The following is a 23,414-nucleotide window of genomic DNA, read 5'->3' as shown; positions in this document are numbered from 1 at the left end:
CAAATTGCCACAGGAAGCATTTTGTCAAAATTTCAATATCAAAGAACTCACAGCCTCTATAGTGAAACAGCTTTATTTACTTAGGAGATAAAGGCAGCTGAGCAGAAAGTTAAATTAGGGTAAGCAGTCTCCTGCTTCTGTATAAATGCTGGAAGGAAGTTAATGCTTCTGTCAAAGCCAAACATCAAAAGAAACACATTTCCTAGTATTGCCATTTTTAGACTTTGCTAGTAACTTAAAATATGAGAAATATAAAACCAGGCAGTGCTGGCTATGATAATTGTAGGCAACACTTAGGTAGAGCTTAAATTTAAAAAATGTTCTAGTAACTTAAAAAAGGATAGATTATCCCTCTTTGGCTTTGTACTGAGCATTCCTGAACCACCTTGTAGCTGGCAAGAAATTATGAAATTAATCTTTAAGGAAGTGTATTTCAGCATTCATATTACAGTGTTCTGCAGAGGTGTAGCATGCTGCTTCTTTTTCTTGCCTTTGAGCACTGTGCTGCTTTTTCAGATCCCAGCCTAAATCTGTTCATATCCAGAGGCACAGCCCATTATGAGACCATGAATCTACTTATTTGGGAACCCTATATAAAACTATTGAGCCCAAAATATGTCGCAGTCCACCTTACCAAGACAAAAGGTGCAGCAATACATTTACCTTATCCACATAGCAAATAATACAGATAGCTTTCTTCTGAGAGCTTTCTTCAGTAAAATCCACTTCCCTTCTCAGTCCTTGGTCAGACAAACTCCTACAGAAATTCACTGAGTATGGAGGTCCTAAGGATTTTTATGAGACCGTTTTCTCACAGCTGTTATCAGGTGCTTAAAGGAAGCAGTTGGAGAGTTAAGGGGAGACTTATGGAAAATATCCATTTATCTTTAAACTTTTCAACTTTTAAAATACTTGCAAGCATGGATATTCAAATTAGTGATAAAAATCAGCATTGACATGCTTCAGCATGACATATTTCCTTCCTTGCGAATCCCCACTCAGCCATGTGATGGCTAATACACTCAAAAATGCAATGAGCTTATGACCCGTCTATCTGTGCAGAGTGTTCATCCTTATGGGGCACTCAGAGTTTTTTGAGGGAGTTATTTTAATCTCTTTAGATGCCATGGGACCAGCTATTGTTCTCACTGGCACCATTTTTGTACTTAAAAATAAGTTCATCTGCACTTCTTAACCCATAATGGAGTTGCAAAAAAAAATAATCTTCTTTTCTGGGGGCATTATGTATTCTGTGTGAGAGATAGATGCCTAAGCCTACAGTGCCTAAATTGTCTAAATTAGGAGCTCATTTGCTCCAGCAGTACAGATCCTAGGAAGGCCAAATCAATCTCTGGAGCTGCCTTAATCTTTATAGAGAACTGTGATTTGCCTGCAGTTGAGAGGAGTGAATCAGAGCTCACGGCCTGACTTGCTGAAACCTGGGACCACTGAGTGCAGCAAAAAGCATGGACCTAGGCCATGCAACTGGGTGTATTGGAAGAATGATGAAGAAAACACAAGGAAATGGGTGAAAATAAAAGCTAAATAAGGTAGGTAATGTGGCTTGCATCAAAGGTCACACCAGTGCTGATGTCAGAGAAACAGTGCGGAAACATTCAGATGCCTTCTAGGCAAGGTACCAACAGCAGTTCAGCTCAGTGGGTCAGTCCTGGGCTGGATTTATGCAGCTGCCTGATACTGGTTCACTGGGTATCTGACCAAGATAGTATAAAGCCATCCTTGATAATATCTGCCTTATTCTTAAATCATTGTTCTTTTGTACTCTACATATGAAGGATTGCTGAAAATTGTGATGACTTTTTTGAAGTAGATGATTTTTTTTTAATACTGTTTTCTTCCTCAGCTGTAATGTAGGTCCATGATTTTTTCTTCTTCTTCTTTTTAATACCAAGAGAGAAATGGGGGAAGAATTTCTTAATAACTCTTTCAAAACTTTCTTCTTTGTTTTGTCCTGATTGTTGAATCTGAAGCCTAAAAGACTGGGATTTATAAGTGTTTCCAGATATTAAATTTCTCTTTTCTTCCTAGCACTTATCTTTCATCACATAAAATTTCCAGCAACTCCTTATTTTTCTTGAAAACACAACACATCCACAAACACACATCATAATAGAATAAATGACCGTATCTCAAGGAAGAGGTTTTTAACAGACACAAAGATAATAGAAATACAAAACTTCAAATAAATACAACATCATAACTTAATGCTTCATAAAGAAATGCCTTTGGCTTTTTATGAAGTATTGATGCCTCAGAGGTGATCTCAACAGACAGAAATACAGCTGTACAGTAGGAGACCACAATACGAGAGACAATCAGGAAATAGACAGTCTGGACAAAATGTTATCTCAGAGACATGGAAAAATGTATATTTATATACCTACAGGGTAGGTAGAAGTCTGAGCTGTCAACAGAAGGCAAAGGGTTGAGAGGATAATTTGAAACATCCTGAGTGGAAAATATAAATTACTGATCTGGGGAGGGGTGTGAAGTATGATTGCTTTTGTGTAAAAATAGAAGTATATAATTATGGAGACACTTACTGTACCAGGTCTGGGATATGGGATGCGACCTTCATATTGTACCCACCGATGGTCCACACTCTCTTTGTGAGCATAAGGGCCATTGAAAACAGCCCTGATATCTGCCATGCTGTACACACAAACTGCAGAGCCCTTGAAGACAGAGCTGAAAAAGAAGATGGGTTAATATGGATATTGTAAACACTTCTTAAGTGCATGCTGTCCAGCAAATTAACTAATTTCACAGAGTATAACAGGGTTTGGATCAATCCTACAAATGAGAGCTGATGTAAGCGTTGCTAAATAACAGACAATGTGCACAAGTCTGATAACTACAGATATTTAATGTTACTGCATTAGAGTGTAAACCTTTGCTTTTTTAAAACCTGGAACTAGCCTTTGGGACCACTTGATAGACTGTCGTTTTTTTCTAATGGCTGACAGTTTCCAGATATCATTTATTAACTATTTCGATTAGAATTTTACGGAAATGAAGTACATTCCTTTACATTGTATTCATATCTGGAAGTCCATACGTTAGTGATATTACAGGTGATGCTCTTGAGAATTACAGGTTGCATTAGACAGACAATAAAAAAGGTAGCAATAAACATTCATTTTTCTACCTTTTTTTTTTTTTTTAAAACATATTTTTCTAAAATAAACCCCAAAGAGTTCAGTTTCCCAGAGAACACCATTCCAGGTTGTTGAGTGGTATGTACTTTAGTTATTTCATATGCCATTAGATTCATTGTGCAACTTTTCATTCAATTTTAATATTTAAAGTGGTTATTTATTCTACAGTGCCACTGTGGTGGCTGCTTCTGAGTTAAGGAGTGCCTTGGCAATTCTTCATTGTACTCATACTGTTCAGCATTTAGCTAGTCCATATTATTTACATGTATTTATTTACACATTATTTATTCAAAGGTTCTGGAGACAAAACAAATAATTATTTATTTCCTTGCTGACAATTCTATATAGACCACATCACTACTGCAGCTGAGGGGTTCATTAACTAATCTATCTATTGCCTCTAGCTAAAGATGTGTTATTCTTCCATCAACTGCTGTCTGTGTAAACACCAAAATATTTATTTAGAGCATAGTGGGTTTTGATCCTAAGAAATAGCTGATGTGATACTATCACCTACAGGAATAATGCTTCACAACGATGATTTGCCTTAAATAAGAAATATTGGTTGCTTAAAAAAATATGATTGAAATTTGTAAATTCAACTCAATGAGAATAATATAAACTAGCATGCTTTTCGATGGTTAAAATTTCATTATTTTGTATAATCATTCTCAAAAGTCAGGCACACAAAGTTTAGAAACACAATTCACATTTCCACTTTTGAAAATATTGCCCTTAGTGTCTACAGCTCCAATATTACAAGACTTACTCAAGCAGTTTCTCACTGTTCTTGTGAATCAGGATCTTGTAATAGAAGGGTTTAATAAAAGGCCTTAGTAACATCTTCAGAATTTGTTTCCAGAGGCAAATGTCACTCTAACACATACCTTGTTGTAGTGAAGACTCCATATACCAGTGGGTTTCTCTCATCTCTTGTAGAAAGTAAGAATATATCTTCTGCAATGGGAAAAATGTTTTTGGTTTTTTATTTTTAATTAAACACCACTGAATACTTCTGCATTTACAATTTATAATGTGGACATTTGTAAATATATATTGAAGCTTTATTTTTGTCTGAATTCTAATTTATGCCATGTGAATTTGTGCTAATATTCTGAAGTTTGTCCATTTGCAGATAGTCTGTTTTTTATAAAGGATTGGATTTTCACTTTCCAGCTTTTGGAGTGAGAGGGGAAAAAACTCCATATTTTCTGATCAGACTAGTTCCAGTTATAATCAGGGACTTCTGACAAAAGTCAGAGGTATTACCAGGACTATTTGAGAAGGAAAATCAGAGAAAGACATAGTGCTTCTACAAAAAAATGAAAAAGGCCCAAGTAAAACTGATGTTAAAATAGAACATTAAAGATAAATCAACTTACGTAGCTCATCAAAATGTGTATCTGCTCCTTCAGGACCAGGTATTGAACATACTAGCCTGGCTTTCAGAAACGTAGTCCACTTGTTTATTAGGCTCCTTTGACCTCCCATATCATTCTAATAAAAATAAAAAAATTAAAGGACTTTAAAAAAGAAGAGCTTTATCATATGATATTTGATAGTAACAGAATATTGACTGTGCTTCTTCAGGCTGATTCCACAGTTTGATCTTAGTACAACAACTAAAAACCCTTTTTTTTCTTTTTCTTTTTTTTTCTTTTTCTTTTCCAAAAAGAGTGTAGGATGTCCTTTTTATAAGTAGCTCCAGTAGTCACTTCTAAGTTCAGACAATGGGCAATCCAGTTTTCTTACTTATACTCAAATCTGTTTGCAAAGTTCTCTCACCAGTTCTACAGCTGGGATGCTATGAGAACATATCACATGATTTCTTGTTCCCTGTGGTGCTATTTTTTGCAATCAGGTGTTCTTCAAGATTTATTTAAAAACCTGATGATAATATAGAATATGTTGGATAGATCTCTTAAAAAAAACCCCCAAAAAAACCAAACAAACATATTCATCAGCAGTTCTTGTAATGTAAATACTGTGCAGTTTGTTTTGTGTACATAGTACACATAGATATACACATTCCAGGGAAAAACAGTCACATTATTTTAATAATAATTGTTATGGAAATATCAGTCTCCACAAAAGGAATTTTTATTTCATTTATTTTACTATGGGTTTCCAAGATATGAGCATATTTGCCTGAATTTTCTTTAGACACTGGAGAAAGAAAAAATCCTATAAAGAGTCATTTGAAATTTGAATTACCCTTCTGTTGGGTAGATGACTTATTGACTTGGATCAATAGAAGGGTGTGGGGAAAGTGGATCTTAGATGAAAGTTTTAAATATTAACATGCTGCAACTGGAAGTTTGCTTAGGAGTTTACGTTCTTCCTTTGAGTACCAGAAAAGTCTAATCAATACAGTTATCTGTCCCCTTTGGCCCCAAATAAGAGATCTATTTAGGTTCCACAATGTTATGTAGGCCCCTATTTTTTTCATAGTCAAAAACTGTAAGGACAATGATATTCCAGCAGATACCAAGAATTCAAACACTTACGAGAAATTTTTATTACCAACAGCAGTCACACAGCTATAGGTTCTGAATTACCCCATGAAGGTGCCTCCTTCTTTTAATTTATAAACTTTGAAGCTTAGGTGATCTGTGTTGTAAATTCAAGCACTACAAATTTGGTCATGAGTATTCATCCCCTCCAGATTCATTAGGAGAAATGACGTTTATGTGTGTATATATATATATATATATATATAATAATTGACTATGAGATTCTGAAGGTATAGAACCAGCCAGAAGAGAACACTGGGTCGTGGAAATTACAAGGTATTTCCATAGATTCTATTTGGCCCTCCAAAGCTGCATCATAAATATTACAGACATTCAGAAAGATGGTTTAAATGCTGAACTTCACAAGGAGTAACACTTCCCTGGTAACTCACTCTAAACATTTTCCCTTTTCATGTACTTGCTACTTCTAAATGGGTTAACTCAGTTGGAAATGATTCCTGTTAATCTATCGCCTTTGGAACTCCTGTTCTTACAAGAATTGCCACCTCCTTCCTTTATTTCCTGAGGTCCTGCCAAGCCTGAAGCTTTGCATCTAGCCAACAGATTTATTACAAAGGTGTCAAAATTAGCAGCCTGGAGCCAATAAGAAAAAGAAGCTCTGCATGTGTGTGTTCTGTTCAAAGGCATGGAAGATAAACTTTGCCGCGTAATTAAAACAAAACAGTTACAAAGACGCAACAAAGAATCTTAAAAAGGAAGAAGCCTTAAGCTTTTGCTTCCTCTAGCAACTCAGATTAGCTAAGCAATTCTCACATTGTAGGGCTTCCACTTTGATTTCTAGTGGATGCGGTGCAGCATTGCAGGACTCTGAGATGTCTCCAACTGCTTGGCCAGGATCAGAAAGTCAGAGAGAAGCAAGATGTGATGAGACTGGAATGGGAAAATCATGCTTGTCTAGCTTCTGCTCCTGTCGTCACAGGCATTCCACGTTTGCAGGAGATGGGAAAATACGCACTTGTGTTTTACTACCCTTAAGCTGTGATCCAACAGACCATTTTCACAGATGCTTATTTTAAATATATCAGTAGTTCCACTGAGTTCCTAAAGAGTGGTGTGAACCAAATACTGTGTTCAAAGGAAGCAGTCTTAGCAAGTGCTATATGCTTTGAAGTATAAGATTCCCCTGGATTTAAGATGTATCTATATTTCCTCACTCTCAAGCCAAGACACATGCTACTTGAATTTAAGAGACATTAGAACAGACATTCACTAGGTGTGCCTTACATATCCGAAAGTTGCCAATAACACTGTGCAGTTTGTAAAGGAGCAAGGGGAATTCAACGACCAGCCAGCACTCTGTCAGCTACCAAATCCTTCTGAAGCCAGAGAGTGAAAAATTTATGGTGCAGAAATTGAAAGTCTGAAAAGATCTTTCACTGATTTAGACAGTTGCACACCTAATATGCTGATATAACCTCCAACATGCTTCTTCCTATTGCCATGGGTAAATGAAAAAAAATTTACAAATATGCATTTTATTAGGAGATTGTTTTTGTTTGTATTTTTTAGGGTTTGTTGCTATTGTTTGATTAACATTCATGTAATACTCTTCAACTCTTTATGTCATCTCCAAATAATGCAGTGTCTTTGTTTTCCTAATATGTGCCAAAGAATCACTGACTGAGAAAGTGCAGGAATTGAGAGAGGTCGTGGAGATTTTGTCTACAGGTAGTATTTGCTCCACTCAGGCCAAGTAGGTTCAAAAGCTATTAAGAGTATAGGAATATCTTTGCTCCTGGACTCTCAAGTAATAGTTGTCTTATTATGCTCTGGAAATGTCCTCTTTTTTTTTTTAAAAAAAAAAAAAAAAAAAAGAAAGTGCACTGCTTCCTTCCTGACATTATTTTTGTTGCATATTAAGTCAGTATTTGACATGGCTTGAGGTTCCAAGTGCTGGAGAACATGTGATTATTCTCCTTTCCTTCAGACATGTTAGCATGAACTCATTAGCTTTGCATCATATCTGACGACTCTGTTGCAGATTCCTTGGATCAGCACAGTTCATGTTTATTGGCATCTGAGAGGTTGGACAAAAGAGATATTGGCCCACAATCTCATTTGAGACTGGGCTGGTACAGAAAGAATACAGTTTCTTCTGTGGAAAAGATGATTTAATTATATCAGTTTGTAATGAATCACTGGTATGCTCAAATGCTGTGAGCTAGATGTAGAGCATGATGTGAATATAAGATGTACAAGCTGGGTAGTCAGTAGATAGGAAAAAATGGATGGAAGAGAGAAACTCACTAAAACAAAGACCAGTCTGGATGCACTGAAATGATTTTGGAGAAGAGATACTGGTACTGAAGACAAAGAATGCTAAATATTTCAGGGAGATGAGACAAAGACAAGATCAATTTAAGTGCTGAGAGAAGGGGAAGGCAGCGTGAGCAAGACTTTCATTCCAAAAATATGGCTTAATCTACTTGTAACAGATGAGCAGCCATGAGTATCTGAACTCTTATCTCCCAAAATATCACTTCTAAGCACACTGGATTAGCAGGGTTTACTATAAACTTCATTGTTGTACAGAGGAAGGCACTTAGTAGTGCATACTTCATTTTGAATATAAATAAAGGTTTAATTAACACTTACTGCTCGGTAATCTCACAAGCTGTAACAGATATCAACACTTCTGCCTGAAATACCTTACTTTTCACAGAGGAAAAAGTGCCTGTGAAACCTTAGTTACTTGTGCTTGCCTGAATTAGAGATTTAGATAATTGTCAGCTAGAAGATGAACAGTTCAATCTGTCACCTGTTGAGGAAATATTACCAAAAAATATCACAAATATTTAAAGACAGACATTATGTAGATAAATTAGGAAGTAATCCAATATGATTTTAATAAATGTAATAGACTTTCATTCTACTGAAATCTTAACATTTCAACACTTTTCAAGGAGCTGGTTCTAAAAATAACTTCTTGAAGGGACAAATCAGGTTTATACTGAATTACATCAAGAATTCAAATATCTGATATACAACTTTAATGAAAACAGATAAGCATATGGCTTTCTGACATCTAGGGAGAATACTGTTTAAATGCCACAATGTAAAATTTTTGAAGTAAATTGAAGTTATATCATATGCTTTTCTTGGGAGACATCCATAGAAATCTCAATTTTCTGATCTGCAATTTATGTATAACTGAGCAAAACAACAGATTTTTCAGATCCTCTAGTTAAAGATGTTTATCACGACAAAAAAAAAAAAATCGGAAAAAAATTGCTTTATGAACAAGTGATTTAAAATCAACTGCTATTAAACACTTTGTTGCATCTATTTTCTATTCTGTTGCATCTTATATATTATATAAATGTAGGTTCATTAAAATGCACAAATGTTAGTCTTGAAATCCAGTAGGTAGGAAAACAGATGGCAATCTAAAGAACATCTGTATCTTTCTGGTTTTAAATCTCTTATTTGTTTGCAAGTAACAGTGACAAATTGAACATTAGAACAAAAAGTGCAGTTTTCTGAAAATCAATCAACATCAAAGATGTCAAACACTGTGATTCATAAAACTTTAAAGACAGTAATTATCCTCAACTGCCTCTTAAATAAAAAAAAAAAAAAAAAAAAGACAAAAAAAAAAAAGACAAAAGGACAATGAGTGGAATTCCTAGAAGCAGGTTATTAATGACAGCCAGTGGCAAGATGTGCAGAAGGACCATCCAAAGTGAATTCCTGGCCTGAATATAACGAGAACATAAGGGAAAAGTGCTAAAACTGCAAAAGGCCCTGCAGCCCTTCTCTTGTGTGAAGCCTAGCTATGTTGTTACAAACCCACCAGAAACAAACAGCATCTCCTGCAGCAAAACTAAGGTTAACATTATGGGAAAACAAACCAACAAACCAAAACAAAACCAAAAAATTCTATCAAACATAACAACAATTTTCTTTGGACTTCTGTGTTCAAATTCATAGCTCTTTTTTAATTAATTCATTTTACATTGCATGTTCTGGCCCTACCCATCTCTCTCAGGTACTGATCTAACACAGGAAAGTAAGAGTTACTCTTTCAGGAATTCAAGTTGAAAATCTTTTATCCAAACCATACTGATGTCAAATGAAAGATTCCTCCCATGTTTTAATCAGGCTATGGGTCAGATCCAAAACCATCAAGAAACACATGAGCTGTAACTTGGGAAAGAATAAAAATACACTTGCAATACAAACAAGAGAAAGGAGGTACATGTGATTTTAGATCTTTGATTGCTCTGCTATGGATACCTTGAGTAAACTTGAGAAAGTCAGTTCACCTCTGTGTCAGCAATCCCCATCTGACAGTGAATGTGGTAACTCTGTTTAGTAATTTTGCTGTTTCTATGAGATTACAAAACCTTTCATGGGGAAAGCTTCTCATTATAGGATTGCATATTGCTTCATGTAAAATGGCAGCAATCCCTGTGGACACTGTGGATATTGTGAGCATGTAATACTTCTGCTGCTTGAACTACTTGATCCAAAGATGAAGATTTGAGTGGAACTTAGCCTCATGTACAGCATGGTCACTCACAGCTAGGTCCCTTATCAAGTTTAGCCTGGTAGAATGGTGCAATTCTTAAGCCTATGAACTGTGCCTTGCAAGGTCCCTACAACATCAGTAGCCATTGTACATAATTTGACAACAGAACTAAAGGAGTAAACACACTCAGACCCCTGATAGGAACCACACAGAGTTGCACATCACCTCAACAAGAAAGCCTGGGGTAAACTCAGCCCTCCTGATTTCCAGGGTCATGCATCAGCCTGTAATCTCTACAGTGCTCCTCAGACCATTGGAGTGAAGGCTGTGTGGCCTTTATCTCTTACAAAAGTATAATGAGAAGTTCCTCTAGATTTGTGTGGATTGGACATTAAGCCTTCCCCTGGGCAAACCTGTTTTCAGAGAATTCTTCTACAATCATTTTTCACATCTTTCTCAATAACTCAATACCAGCGCAACTTGAAACGGAAAGCTTATAGTCTAGAATACAGATGTGCAAAACCCCAGACTGCTTTTTGTTCCCTGGGACTTGTCATTTCTGAACACCTTTCTGAAAACATCACCTGTTACAGTCCAGAACCTAATACATTACCCATCCTGGATCCCTGCTTATTTTCCACATCCTGACACAGAGCCACTGTGTCAGGCACTAAGACTAAAGGGTCTTCATCATTAGTGCAGTATATTTACTGATCTCAGAACCTGTCACTGCTCTGTACTGGCTGGCTTAATTGCAAAAGGAATTGGAGAGTTTAAATAGTATTAATATTAATAGTATAATATTTTACACGGGCTAAGATCATAGGGTGTGGATTAAATCATACATTGAGTTCTGTGTATGTCCATGATTGCATAACCAGGGTCAAATACAGATCTCAAAAACAAACAAAATGAAACAAAACTAGAAATACTAAACATTTGTCTCAAACGATGCCCTTGTCTATGTGGATGGCAGTATTAGACAAGAAGGGCACACATATCTACAGTCATCAGCATGAAGGAGTGTCATGGCTATTGTTGAGCCTATTTTTTGTTTTCTTGGCTGAAATGAATAAATACCCAGCAAGACTGAAACCAGGGAAGCCTTTGGTATGAAACCAGAATGAAGCTCAAGTAGCTGAATGTATGGCAAGATGACTCAGTGTCATTGGAAAGCTGATACAAGACCTATGGGTAAGGATGCCACTCTGGGCATTCATTTATTTCTAGGCATTAAGACAAAGGTAAAGAGGGTCTTTATCAGAACCATAGCAAAAACTACAAGACTGTAGGACACATCTACTGTGGAAAAGCCCTCTGTCTCAACCACGAGTGAGATAAACAGTGTTTAACTTTGAGTTCCTGCTCCTCAAGCAGATTTGTTGTTAATTTCTTTCAGAATAGCAATGTACCCACATTAAGCATGCATAATGGTTTGGTTCACTTCAGAAAATGATGTTTTATTTTGGAAAGTATTTAAACATCACACCCAAAGGTTTCTACTGAATTATCTTTGGATGGTATCCAAACTGGAAAATCTAACTGTACAGCAAAAAAAATTCCAGATTTTTACTAAGCATACCACTAAAAAAAAATAACTAGCAGGCTTGGATAAAGACAGGGACACGACAAAACCAAGTTTGAATATGGTTTGGACCAAACAAAATTATAAAATCGAACACCATTTTACTTCAAGGTCGTTCAACAATCGTGCTAAGATTACCTCCATCAGGTTTGGAAGTATTAAGAACCTTCCCCATATCTGTTCAAAGGCTGCCACAAAGCAGATGTACTCTGTTACATCCATCATTAGGTTGTTCACTCCAGCTTCAGCAGAAATTTGAGCAAAATATGATGGCTGAAGTAATAGAACACTTTAAGAAATTTGCAGGAAAATCTACCTTAAGTTTTGAATATAATCTGTTCATGGTTTGTTCCAATTTGTGTGACTTGCCTTTACTTGTGACTCACCTAAAGTTTCATATATACTTAATATAAATTATACGATATACGTTCTTTAATAGAATATGAAAAGACAGAGGGGGGGAAAAAAAAAACACGAACAAACAAACAAAGAAACAAAAAAAACCCCACAGAACAAAACTTTCAAGTTACGAGATATAACATTCTTGATCATGAAGCTACAGGCAAGTCAAGTGACTAGATGGATCATGCAATTAAAGTCAAATATTAATAGCTCCCTTTATAGTCAGTGGAAAATACATCCTTCAAAGAGTGATTTGGGTTGAAGATGGAAGGAGCATTCCTCTAAAAAATAGTCATTTGCCTCTATTGATTGAACTGAATGCCTGATAATTACTTTAATCATTTGGATACATACAAGTGCCTAAAGTCATTCATGTGGAACAGCTTACCTATAGTACAGACAACCACAATTTGAGAACTGTAAAAGCATGAGACCAAAAAACAAAGGTAGGTCAACATTTCACAGAGACTTTTAGAATTTATCATCCTGAAACATCTATGTTTACGACAATGTACTCAATCCTCAATCGGTAACAGCAAAGCGCGCATTGTAAACAGCGGCACAGTTTCATATTAAATGTACTGACAGGAAAAACCCAGGAAGCTAATTTTATCACATCAGAAAATTCCCCAAATCACAAAATCATTATTTGATACTCTTAGAGATATTTGAACATCTGAGTCCAAATACTCTGAAGTCAAGGTCTTTGGATGAGACATAGGAAATCCATTCCAATTAATTGCAGGCTTCCCATTTTCAAGTCAGTGTGTTACCAACAGTGTCTTCTGCAATGAGTCTCTCTGGTGACTAGAATGATTTTGAGAGGCTGTGCAGCTGCATTTCCATAATCCAGTTTTTAAAGCTCTATCTTGACACTGTGATTTCTTTCTCATTTTCCCTGAGGTTCAGTAAAATTCAGCCACACCTCTTTATATATAAGCATAACTTACATATTTCTGCTTCATCTGCAAATCATGATTTCCCTCCTCAAAAAAGACACCAACTACATTGTTGAAACACACTCATGAGAAACAAAAATATACAAAACTTTCTATACTCAAGCCTGTACCGCTGCCAATAAGGACAGTTGGACCAAAAGACCTGACAAAGCCTGATGTTTTATCTCTTAATTCATCATAGCTAGAAGCAGATACTATAAGGAACTGGCCTGTCTCCAACATACCAGCCCTTAAAATCATCTTGACGAGCATCTGCTTTTCTACATAATTTGAAAACTTTCAAATGGCACATAATACTCAAATATCAAATTGGGATGTCCAAAAGGAGTTGGCTGCTGAAAAAGCCACTGCTGCAAAGATGTTCAACGGTCAAACAAGGGACGAAGTTTTTCTCGGGGTGACATTTTAAAAGTATTTTTAATCATTATCCTGGAGAAATTAAAAAAAAAAAAAAATAGAGAAAAAATGAAAAAAAAAAAGAAGCAACAAAAAAGTCATTACCCATGGTTAATATTGTGGCTAGGCAATATTATAGTGACAAAGAAAGTATGTAAGCATGTAATATGCAGTAAGTTAAATCTTGTCTGGAATGAGTTGCCTCCAGTACTGGAAGCAGGATAGCTGCACGAGCATGGCTCTGAGCCCAGACTAATTAGCCCTGCTGAGAACATGTTAACATGGCTATTTCGCTTCCGGGACCAAAGCTAATACGGCTGAATGGTAAAGCATTATGCTATGTGGACAACTCAAATGCTTTTGGAGATAGATCAATTATCTACAGAGTGATGCATTACACAATATAGAAATACAAAGAATGTTAATGACCCAGTTATCCCTAACCACAGTAAAGCCATGGCTAGACTATTTCCAGGACTAGAAAAACACCTCCTAACTTTTACACATAAGCAGCCCCATGGCAGAGCCCACCAGAGACCCTGGAGTCAGAGTTGCAGAGCAATAGCTCCCTCCCACCATTTCAGGAATACAAATTGCCTTAAAGCACCAGACAGAAGGCAAGGTCATAGCCTTGAACTCTGCTTGTGTTCATGGCTTTGGAAATAAATCACATTACCTAAAGGTGGAATGCAGGGTGTGTCTTGGGCTCTCAACTCAGGAGCTCTTAAAATGATTACATTCCAGTGTGTTTAGAAAGTACAGTTTAACCAAGAGGGCTGTGCCTAATTGCTATATTCTCGTCCCCAGGTACAGCGTGGTATATATGAGGGTAGAATGGCATACCAAAATAAAAAGACAAAGACCTCACTTGTTCCCAGTAGAACAAAGGCCGCTTCTGGATACTGAACACTTTGGGAAATATGGGAAAGCATCAGGGCCCAAAGTCTGATTTCTTGGCAGTTGAAGTCTTGGAAATCAGACTCTAAGACTGCAGACCATAACTTTTGCAACACATCACCAAAACTGTTAAAGAGAAGCTTATAACACAGCAAATACAAACCACTCTAATAATAAACAGGATTTTCATACTGCAGCAGAGAGACTACTGCTTTTGGCTAATTTCCACTCCATTCCAATAGAATGAGGCTGTAACTATGAAAAAATGTGATTCTATATAGAAAACAAACAAACAAAACTCTAGTGACCTTCCTCCCTCTCCAAAACCTTTCTGTGGACTCCTGTAAGTTAGATTTTCATTCCTGACTTTATTTGAGGAAAATAGGAGGGAAACCTAAGTCTTTTCTAGGGCTATATTTGCACATACGTGAGCTTATCCTCAAAGAGAATTACAATTCTATCATCATTTTGTGGTGGGTATGTATATAAAAATGTAGCTGACTTGTTATTTGACTGCAGAGGGCAGAGTGCATGGATGTTGCTTTTTTTTTTTTTCCAAAATCTGTCTCAGTGTGTCATAACTCTGTCGTGTCTTTAACTGATGCAAACTGGTTCAGTAATATGGGCTTGAAGACAATGTAGCTGTAAAAACTTACGCCTGCATTTTAAGAAATAAAAATACACTGGTTCATGCTCTTAGGTTTTGGTGTGTGTATGTAATATACCTATGTGTATCTGTGTGTGTTTTTGAGAACAAATAAATGTTGCTGGCTAATCTTTGATAGTATTATTTTTTTTGTTCTTCTTACTTATGACCTTGCTTGAAAAGAAAGTGAATATCCCAACACATCACACTTATGTAAGTAGGAACATACTGTAAGTACTATCAGGTATTACGGATAGGCTAATGACACATTTTTGCCTCCCTCAAACCAAAAATAGGAAATGTTGTTTGCCATGATAAATTACACAACCGGTTCTGAAAGTGACTGTTGACAGCACTTCCTCCCAATTCATACTGATAACCCCTAGTGATATACAGAATGCAGATGATGTAAATCTAAATTAGTGCTATTTAGTGCTACAGTGGCTACATATTACAATGCATGCTTCGAGATGGTAAGAATGGTCTTACAAACAAGACAAGTGACAGCTGCTTGACTTTGGGCAAGAGCATTGTAATCTTCGGGGTCTGAAAGCGGCTGGGAAAAGAGAATGCTTTCTAGAGAAAATTTTCCCTAAGGGGGAGGATCAGTGAGAGACCATATTGTTGAGTCGTTGAAAATTAGCCAAAGAATAGGCTGCATTGACTAACCTCCTTATTAAAAACAGTCTATTCTAATTTCAGCATGTGTCTCTGGCATTAATGTACAGGACCCCTAAGGCATGGTGAGGTGGAGGGTAGAAAAAAATAGGGTCTACACCAAGCAAACTATTTCAAAAGTTGTTGGGCTCCTCCCATTCACTATTATTCTCTGCTTGCTAGGGAAAGAAGGCAAAGGCTTGACTTCGTGCACATTAATGAGACAGTGTAAAAAGAAATTATTATGTTATCAATTGTTGCAACCAAAACCATTGATCACATATCGTAGAATTAAGCATAGCAGATGTTTCATGTCAGAGCACAGATCCAGAGGATCTTAGACCTTAAGCAGAGGAGTCTATTTGAATATTTTAATTTATATTAAATATCCATAATAATTTTATTTTTATTGTGATATTTAGCATCATAGTTGCAGTTGGATTTTCTTTATTTATTTATTTTTATTTACAGGTAATTAAGATAAACGTACAAAAAAAAAAGACTGAACTTTCAAGAGAATTCTGTATCTACTGGGAAGTGCTCAGTAAATAAAGAAGACAGTGCAAAATTAACACCAATAATAACCACCTTACTTAAATTTTTCCATTGTTTTGCTTTGACTATTAAAAATAAAATTCAAGACATCTTCTTCCCGTTAACATGATTACTCTACAAATTCAGTCTCATTTGAGGTATGATTACACATGGTCATTAGGATTTCCTTACAATGCTTTTGCTTTTATTATGATATCTTATCTGCTTTTTTTTCTCTAGGTGAAGGATGCTGGTGATCTCTAGGTAATATATCTTAGTTTACTATAATCTCTCATGTGCCTTGGCTTGAAAATGTTGTCTACCAACTTCTCCGAATGCATTAAGTGCTTTCTCATAATCAGCAAATGCCATGTCTAGCAGCAAATCATATATGTTTGCATTTCCATTCTGCCATTAATCACAGTGCTGTGAAATACCCAACTAAAGATTATCCGTTCTTTCGTCTGGCTAAAAAACCTGCTAGAAAACTGATTTATTAATGAGTTTTTGTTTTCTTAACATTTTAGGTCAAGGACAGAAGTGTGAAATGGCTGTGGTCACTGAAATCTTGATTGCTAGGAGTTTGCTGGGCTGCAGAACAGTCTAGATTTAGTTATTCATACACGTGTCCTCCATTCTTTGTTTTTCAGTGTGTGTCCAGTAAATGTTCTTGGTACTCTTCTCCTAGAGACATTTTACTGCAAATCATATGCTCTTTTGTTTGTTTATTAATTTTCAAGCTTTTTAAAAAGATCATTTTCACTGCCAGCAGAGTCACATTGCTCAGAAAATGCAAATAAACAAAGACACCTGAACAAAATACCGCAGAAATGTACCTATTTTTATGACTGGTGTGGTGGTGGTGCTGATATATAGTTCGTCACTAGATAAACATTTGCTCAAAGCTTATATTTACTAATAAGATGACAACTTTAAAGTCCCATTTTCCTAATTTGTTCCAGTCATTCCTGAGTACTTGGATTCACTGAAGACTTAAGGAAGGGATAGGAGCACCTACACTGCTTCTGTTACTGTGGGACAAAGGAGTAGATAGAAAGTTTGACACATAAATCAACAGATCCTTCTGTTGTAGTGGGAAGAATATATTAGCAAAACCATTAGTACGCTAAACAGCAAACTATGCTGAGTGCTGTCTTCATATGCAGGAATTAGTTTATCTTCTCATTACCATTTGAGGATGCTTCTGTCCTTGACAGAATGAATACCATAAGGGCAGAAATCTTTCATGAGGGTCAAAACCAAGTATAATGAAAGAGAAAGTAAAAGGAGTAATCATTTAAAGGAGGTCAGGCACTAACCAAGTGAAACTTTTTGCACTGCAGCAGACCCCAGGACCAGGGCCCTCTTGGTCAACAGGTCAAGGACTGCACTTCTTCCCAGAGGAGGAAGCCTCCAGGCAGATGTGGGTGTAGCTCTGATATTGTAGACATTTTTTAGCCTCCTCACCCCAACTGATTATAAGGAATGTGCAAAAACAAATGACTGACCCCCAGCTCTCAGTAATGCCCAGGAATGATGTACCGAGCTAGGTTGAAGGGATGGATTTGTATATTCCTCCGTTCACTGGCCACTTTCCACAAAAACCCAAATACCTTGCCACTGTGTAAACTTTGACAAGTCAGTCTTCACTGAAAGCTTATGAAATAAAGTAGGGCACTGGTGCATAACTGAAGGTCAATACATTGCCATTTACACATGGGATTATCATTTATAAGCATATTAGCTTTTCTAGAAGTGATACACATTCCATATCAAGTCTGTTTTTCAGACGAGTAAACTTCAGACAACATTAGCAGTCTATGTTCAGAAAAAAATACTACAATGGCTCATTGGGTAACAAAACTATTTCCTTCTCACCTAAAGGGAAAAACAGATTTCTCACAGAAACAAACCTTTTTTTTAATAGAATAAAAAGATAAGACTTCTCACCTTACAAACTCTCCCAACTCGGGAAAGGATTGTCTTGTCAGATGTGCCACTATCTTGTGATATTTCTCGGAAAAAGAAGTAGATTTTGTCATCATCTGGATTATAGGTGTCCGGGATAGGAAATGTTCCAATGAATTTTGCTCCTAGAAGTTCCCACCAAAAAAAATATTTAAATTGTGAAGAAAAGTCTTATACTTGATACTAAATTTCTGTTTCAATATCTGTATTTGTTGTGCATCTTCCAGTAAACCAAAAATATCACTGTATAGACACAGAATATCAAGTTTCTTACTAACTCCAAGCAAAATCCACCATTGATTCTGAAGTATTTATTTGTAGTGTGATGGTTTTGTGTATATATTTTACTATCACTTGCATAAATATACAGCACTGGTTATCACTCTCTGTATGAAAGTAGGATGATGTTTAGTACAAAGTATTGCCTACAAAAATCTGTCTTATTGCTTTTTTCACCAATATCAAGCTAAGTAGAATTTCCCAAATCACACAGTAGAATATAAATTAATTTAATTACACATTGCAGCAGTTATGAGTACAGAAATACACTACTGTTTACCACAGAAAGCTTGCAAAAAAACAATATAAATGATAGCTTTTCCAAGTTAAAAGTTTTCTACATATCTGTGCTATAACAATCTTACTGACTAGATCTACCAAATCCAACATGATGCCATGCTAGCATGGCCAAGTTAGCACACTAAACTCCACAACTGACTCGTCGGTCTTAAGGACACTGTTCGTTGTTGTGCATGAAAACATTAGCTTTATCAATGTAGCTGTCTGTTTGGGTTATTTAAATTTCCTTTTTGCTAGGAGTGTAACAACATGCCTTACCCTGACATGCTGAGCAGTTTTACCACTTCTGGTCTTTTCCAAAGCACGTTTGACTGTCTCTGCCTGAACCCTATAGGCTTGTTGATTGGGCTAAGAATTGAATACAGGTTCTTCACTGTGTTCTTTGGCTCTCTTGTTCATGATCACCTGTCCTGCTCTACCTGCTCACCAATTATGGTGGATTATTTTGTTTATTTGTTTGGTTGTTGTTTTTTCTTCCTCTTTTTTTTGATTGTTTCAGTTTTGCTTTCTTTTTAATTTTGCACTAAAATCGGAATTTAAAGGAGTTCCAGGGAACCCTGACTGCAGCAGAGCAGGCAACAACTTTCTTGCAAAAGTGAACCAGATACATGAGGAAGTGATTTTTAAGATATTCCCCAATGCACTACAATAGATGAGCTCTTTTGAGGGCACTTGGATCAATGATGTTTTTCTTTAAATAGAAGTGGTTATACAAATACGGTGTAAAGAGACCCTTGACTCTAAAACACATTTTTTCAGCAATAAAATACACAGTCTTTGTCCTCATAAGCAGACAGGCTGCAGTAGAAAGCAATGGAAGGATGGCGTAAAGTGGCAGAGCAAACAGAGCACCCTGGTGATATGTGGGGAATACTATTATCAGCTTTTACTGTATCTTCATGCCTTTGTCCTTTTTCTAATTGTTGCTTTACATTAGCCTCGAATTTTCACCATGAACTCTATAGTACACACAGAACAAAAAGAGGGTCCTTGATTCAAAAGTTCACAGTAGAAGGCTTGAGGCAAAATGGGATGTGTTAAGTGCTGAATGTGCACCTTCATGACAGAATAGTAAATTTATGGGTAAATTTATGGGTCAAAATAGCCACAGCACTGCTTCCATTTTAAACCTTTCTGACACTGGAGAATGGCGTCAGTGGAAAAATGAAATGATGCAGGCATCAAGCCCTATAAATTTAAGTTAGGATTTCAAAATTAGTCTAACGAAAATATTCAATTACCCCTCAGAGTCTGTAAGGCTACTTCAAAGATTAGATCTCTAGGCGTGAATAAATACATAAATATGCTTCCAGTATGGTTTCTTAAATATGTGGTTATCTAAACAGTCATTTAATAGGAAAATCTGTGAAATACTTCTATAGCATTCATTTGAATTTCACATAGATTTTTTTTTTTTTTTTTTAAATCAGTATTCACAGAACAGAACTCTAATTAGATGGGTTTTTTAAATTAAATTTCATTGTTTTATTTGGTAAAACAAATGCAAAAACAAGCGTCTCAATACCAAGTCCTAGAATGCATTTAGAAGAATCTCTAACAAATTAAAGGAATACAAATATTTTATTGTTTTAAATCACAATGGAAACCACTGAAACTGAAAGTTAATTCCAAACAAAAATACACTGTAAAAAAATATGAAGATAAAGAGACAGAAAACAATTAAACATGATCTGAAAAGCACATTACATTCTGCAAATGAGATCTTTGTCTCATCTTTTGCAATCCGTCCATACAACATAAAAAAGTGTGTTTATATCTACTGTGAATTAGTTTTTTTGGATTATTTGCGTGGTAAACAAATTATATCAGGATGATTTTAAAACATTGTTTGTTTTCCCATACACACAGATGTCTCTCCTAATTGCCTCAATAGAAGGTTTTTCCACATACTACTTTCATGGCTAGAATTTATGTAAACAAAACAGGGAGCTAAAGTCATCCTGATCTTCGACAAGAGATGGTACAATAAATTCAGGTGTTGCACATGCTTTTTGAAACATGCTCTTGTGGCCTAGTGGGAAGAGCTGTTACACTTTGTCCTTCACTGATAGATTTGCTGGAGTGGTTGTGTTTGCTGTTAGTTACCTGCTGGCTATCACAGCCTTCTAACACCAGCAGTAGTTTTAGACAATACAACCATGCATGGCTTAATCAGACCTATAGAGAAGTAAGACTCATTAGGCTCAGGAAAAAGAGGACAACGAAGGAGTAGCAAATCCCAGAACATGAATAAATGAAAAACTAACCCAAAACTGTGAGAGGCAGAAGATCTCTGTAGTTGGGCTGCCAGAAAGAAATATGGGGCATGATAAAATGCAAAGGACAGTGCTCATATTTGCCTTTAAGCACCTAGAAGTCAAGCTCATCCAGGTCCTCTCTCAGGGAGGGACAGAAGGAAGAAAATCACAGTGAATTATCCTATTTTAAGACAGGTTCCTACAATAGGTGGGGTGAGTCACCCTCTGGAAGTGTCACCTCTGTCTGTAAATTACAGGCAGAGACAAGCATAATGACTGAGCTCAGACAGGATGCTAACTTTTGCCTTTTAAAGCTAAGTGAGCTGAATCCCATCCAAAGTTTGCAGGATATAAAGAAGTCATTGCCTGCGAGTCTTTGCCCTGGCAAAGACAACTAAATTGTAATGAAGAAAAAAAAAAAAAAAAAAAAAAAAAGATGAATGTGATTCAGGGAAGCGTTCATTCCAATTATGGCTGTAGCTTCCTATGAACGACAGAGGAATGTGCAGCTGTTTAGTTCATGCCTGTATGTAGGGCTTAGGTGTCCCACCACAGGACAACCTCCTCTGCCTGCTGGGCTGGAGCAGGGTAGACTTGGTTCCAGTGGGCAGCTTTGCCATCTGGAGTGGGGCCACCAGCTCCACATGTCTCATCCTTGGCCATGGCCATGCCCAGGGGTGAGGCAGCTCTGGTCAGCGACTGTGGTAGCATCCAATTCTTCAGCTCTGCAGGAGAAGGGCTGAAGTCTGAGCAGAGGCAGCATCCCGTTTGTGTTCAGTGCTGCTGCATGCAGGAGTATGAGCCTGTGCAAGCATGAGTCATGGGAAAGATTAGCTGCCTTCCTCCCTTTCTCCTTTGTGAAGCTGCTATTCAGTCATTGAGATTAAGACGTCTTAATTAGTCAAGATAGAGATGCCCTGCAAGGAACTGTAAGGTATCCTGCACATTTTTCCCTTATGTTTTGTCTTTCTCTCCCTTCTCCCAGGAAAGGATAATCCTGTTTCCAGAAAGAGAATAAGACTAAACTTTAAAAATATTAAGGTGCATTATAGCAAAACTTCCTCAGCCCTCCAGAAAAAAAAAGAAAACAACAAGTTATACATTTTATGCTTATCCTAAATAAAACATGAGTCATGCCTGGAAATAATTTATTTCTAATTGTACAATTACTGAAGTATGTACAACCTTTCCTGGAGGTCTAACATATATTTGGTAAATGGGTGGTAGATTTAGGGAAGAGGGGATTCAGATGGGATGGGGGTTTTACACTTGAAATTAAGTAAATCTTTTTTTTTTTTTTTTTTAATATATATACCAATATCAGCTGAAAGCACAAATGTATGCAATTGATAACATCACACAATCACAATAAACTAGAAATACATTTGCTACCCTATGGCTTCTTGCAGAAATGATCCCATCATTTAAAATTGCACTCAAACTTTTCCCCAGCCTTAAAAGGACTGTTTCAAAATATTAAAAGCACCTAGTTTATATATATGCCTCTTAGTATAACACTGCATGGATTGTGTATGAGAAGCCTTACACAGAGTATGGCCACAGATTTTTATATGGCTGGAAACAAGGTAAACCTGAAGAATACAGGGGGTCTTCAGTGTTTATATAGTGTGGGGTAATTTTCACGCCACAGTCTAGCACACTAAAGCACTTTTTCAAACCCAGATATATTAATATATTATTTTCTGTAGAAAACTTTCACAAGTAAAGATGCTTTAAGTGAAAACAGAGTAAAACACGAATCAAAAAAAAAAAAAAAAAAAGGCAGACACTTCGACACCACCCTCCAAACTAAAACACATCAACAGTTCTCAAACCTTTAGTTATTCCTGTGTTCTTATATTGTTCCATTGCCTTAAACTGTTCATGAAGAAACATTAGTAGCACAAAGAAATCTTTGGAACTGGGTGTTTAAACTGTAAGTTCTTCTGGGCTGAGAACTGAACCCTGTGATGCTCATCAAGGTGAACCTATACTAATGAAAACACCAGATGCTCCTCAGGACCAGACTGCAGTAAATCTTTCTTGTTAGGATATTATATCATCCCTTAGGAAATCAGCTACCCCAACTATCTTTCCATGCTGAGCACCAGCAGGCTGCCGGTGATAAAACTGGATATTCAGTTTCACAGGTAGTTGCATTAGAGCAGTTGCCTGCTGGAAGGACCCATTTTGGTCCCTATTGCTTACAGCCCATTTCTGGTCTACATTGCACGAGGGATGTGTAGAAATAGAGAAATGTGATAGGAAAGATGGGACAACAAAGGTTTTGAAGATAGCAGATGAAAGTGGGGTAGGTCAGCAAAATCAGGTGTGAGATTTCTCTATCTG

At 36.6% G+C, this 23,414-nt stretch overlaps 1 protein-coding gene across 5 annotated transcripts in view; it reads right to left on the bottom strand.

Moving 5' to 3' along the window:
* The window catches only part of SEMA3D (semaphorin 3D), a 140,373-nt gene that overhangs the window by 32,472 nt on the left and 84,487 nt on the right, over positions 1-23,414 (bottom strand). For all 5 annotated transcript variants that reach the window (XM_080355964.1, XM_080355967.1, XM_080355963.1 and 2 more), the window contains exons 8-11: positions 18,211-18,353; positions 4,562-4,676; positions 4,067-4,136; positions 2,565-2,709 (exon numbers count right to left, since the gene is read on the bottom strand). In XM_080355964.1, coding sequence (XP_080212090.1) covers positions 2,565-2,709; positions 4,067-4,136; positions 4,562-4,676; positions 18,211-18,353 — 473 coding nt within the window. The remainder of the gene's footprint in view (positions 1-2,564; positions 2,710-4,066; positions 4,137-4,561; positions 4,677-18,210; positions 18,354-23,414) is intronic.

The sequence above is a fragment of the Nesoenas mayeri genome (assembly GCF_963082525.1).
Source record: "Nesoenas mayeri genome assembly, chromosome: 1".
NCBI classification, from domain to species: Eukaryota; Metazoa; Chordata; class Aves; order Columbiformes; family Columbidae; genus Nesoenas; species Nesoenas mayeri.
This window is presented reverse-complemented; position numbering and strand designations above follow the sequence as displayed.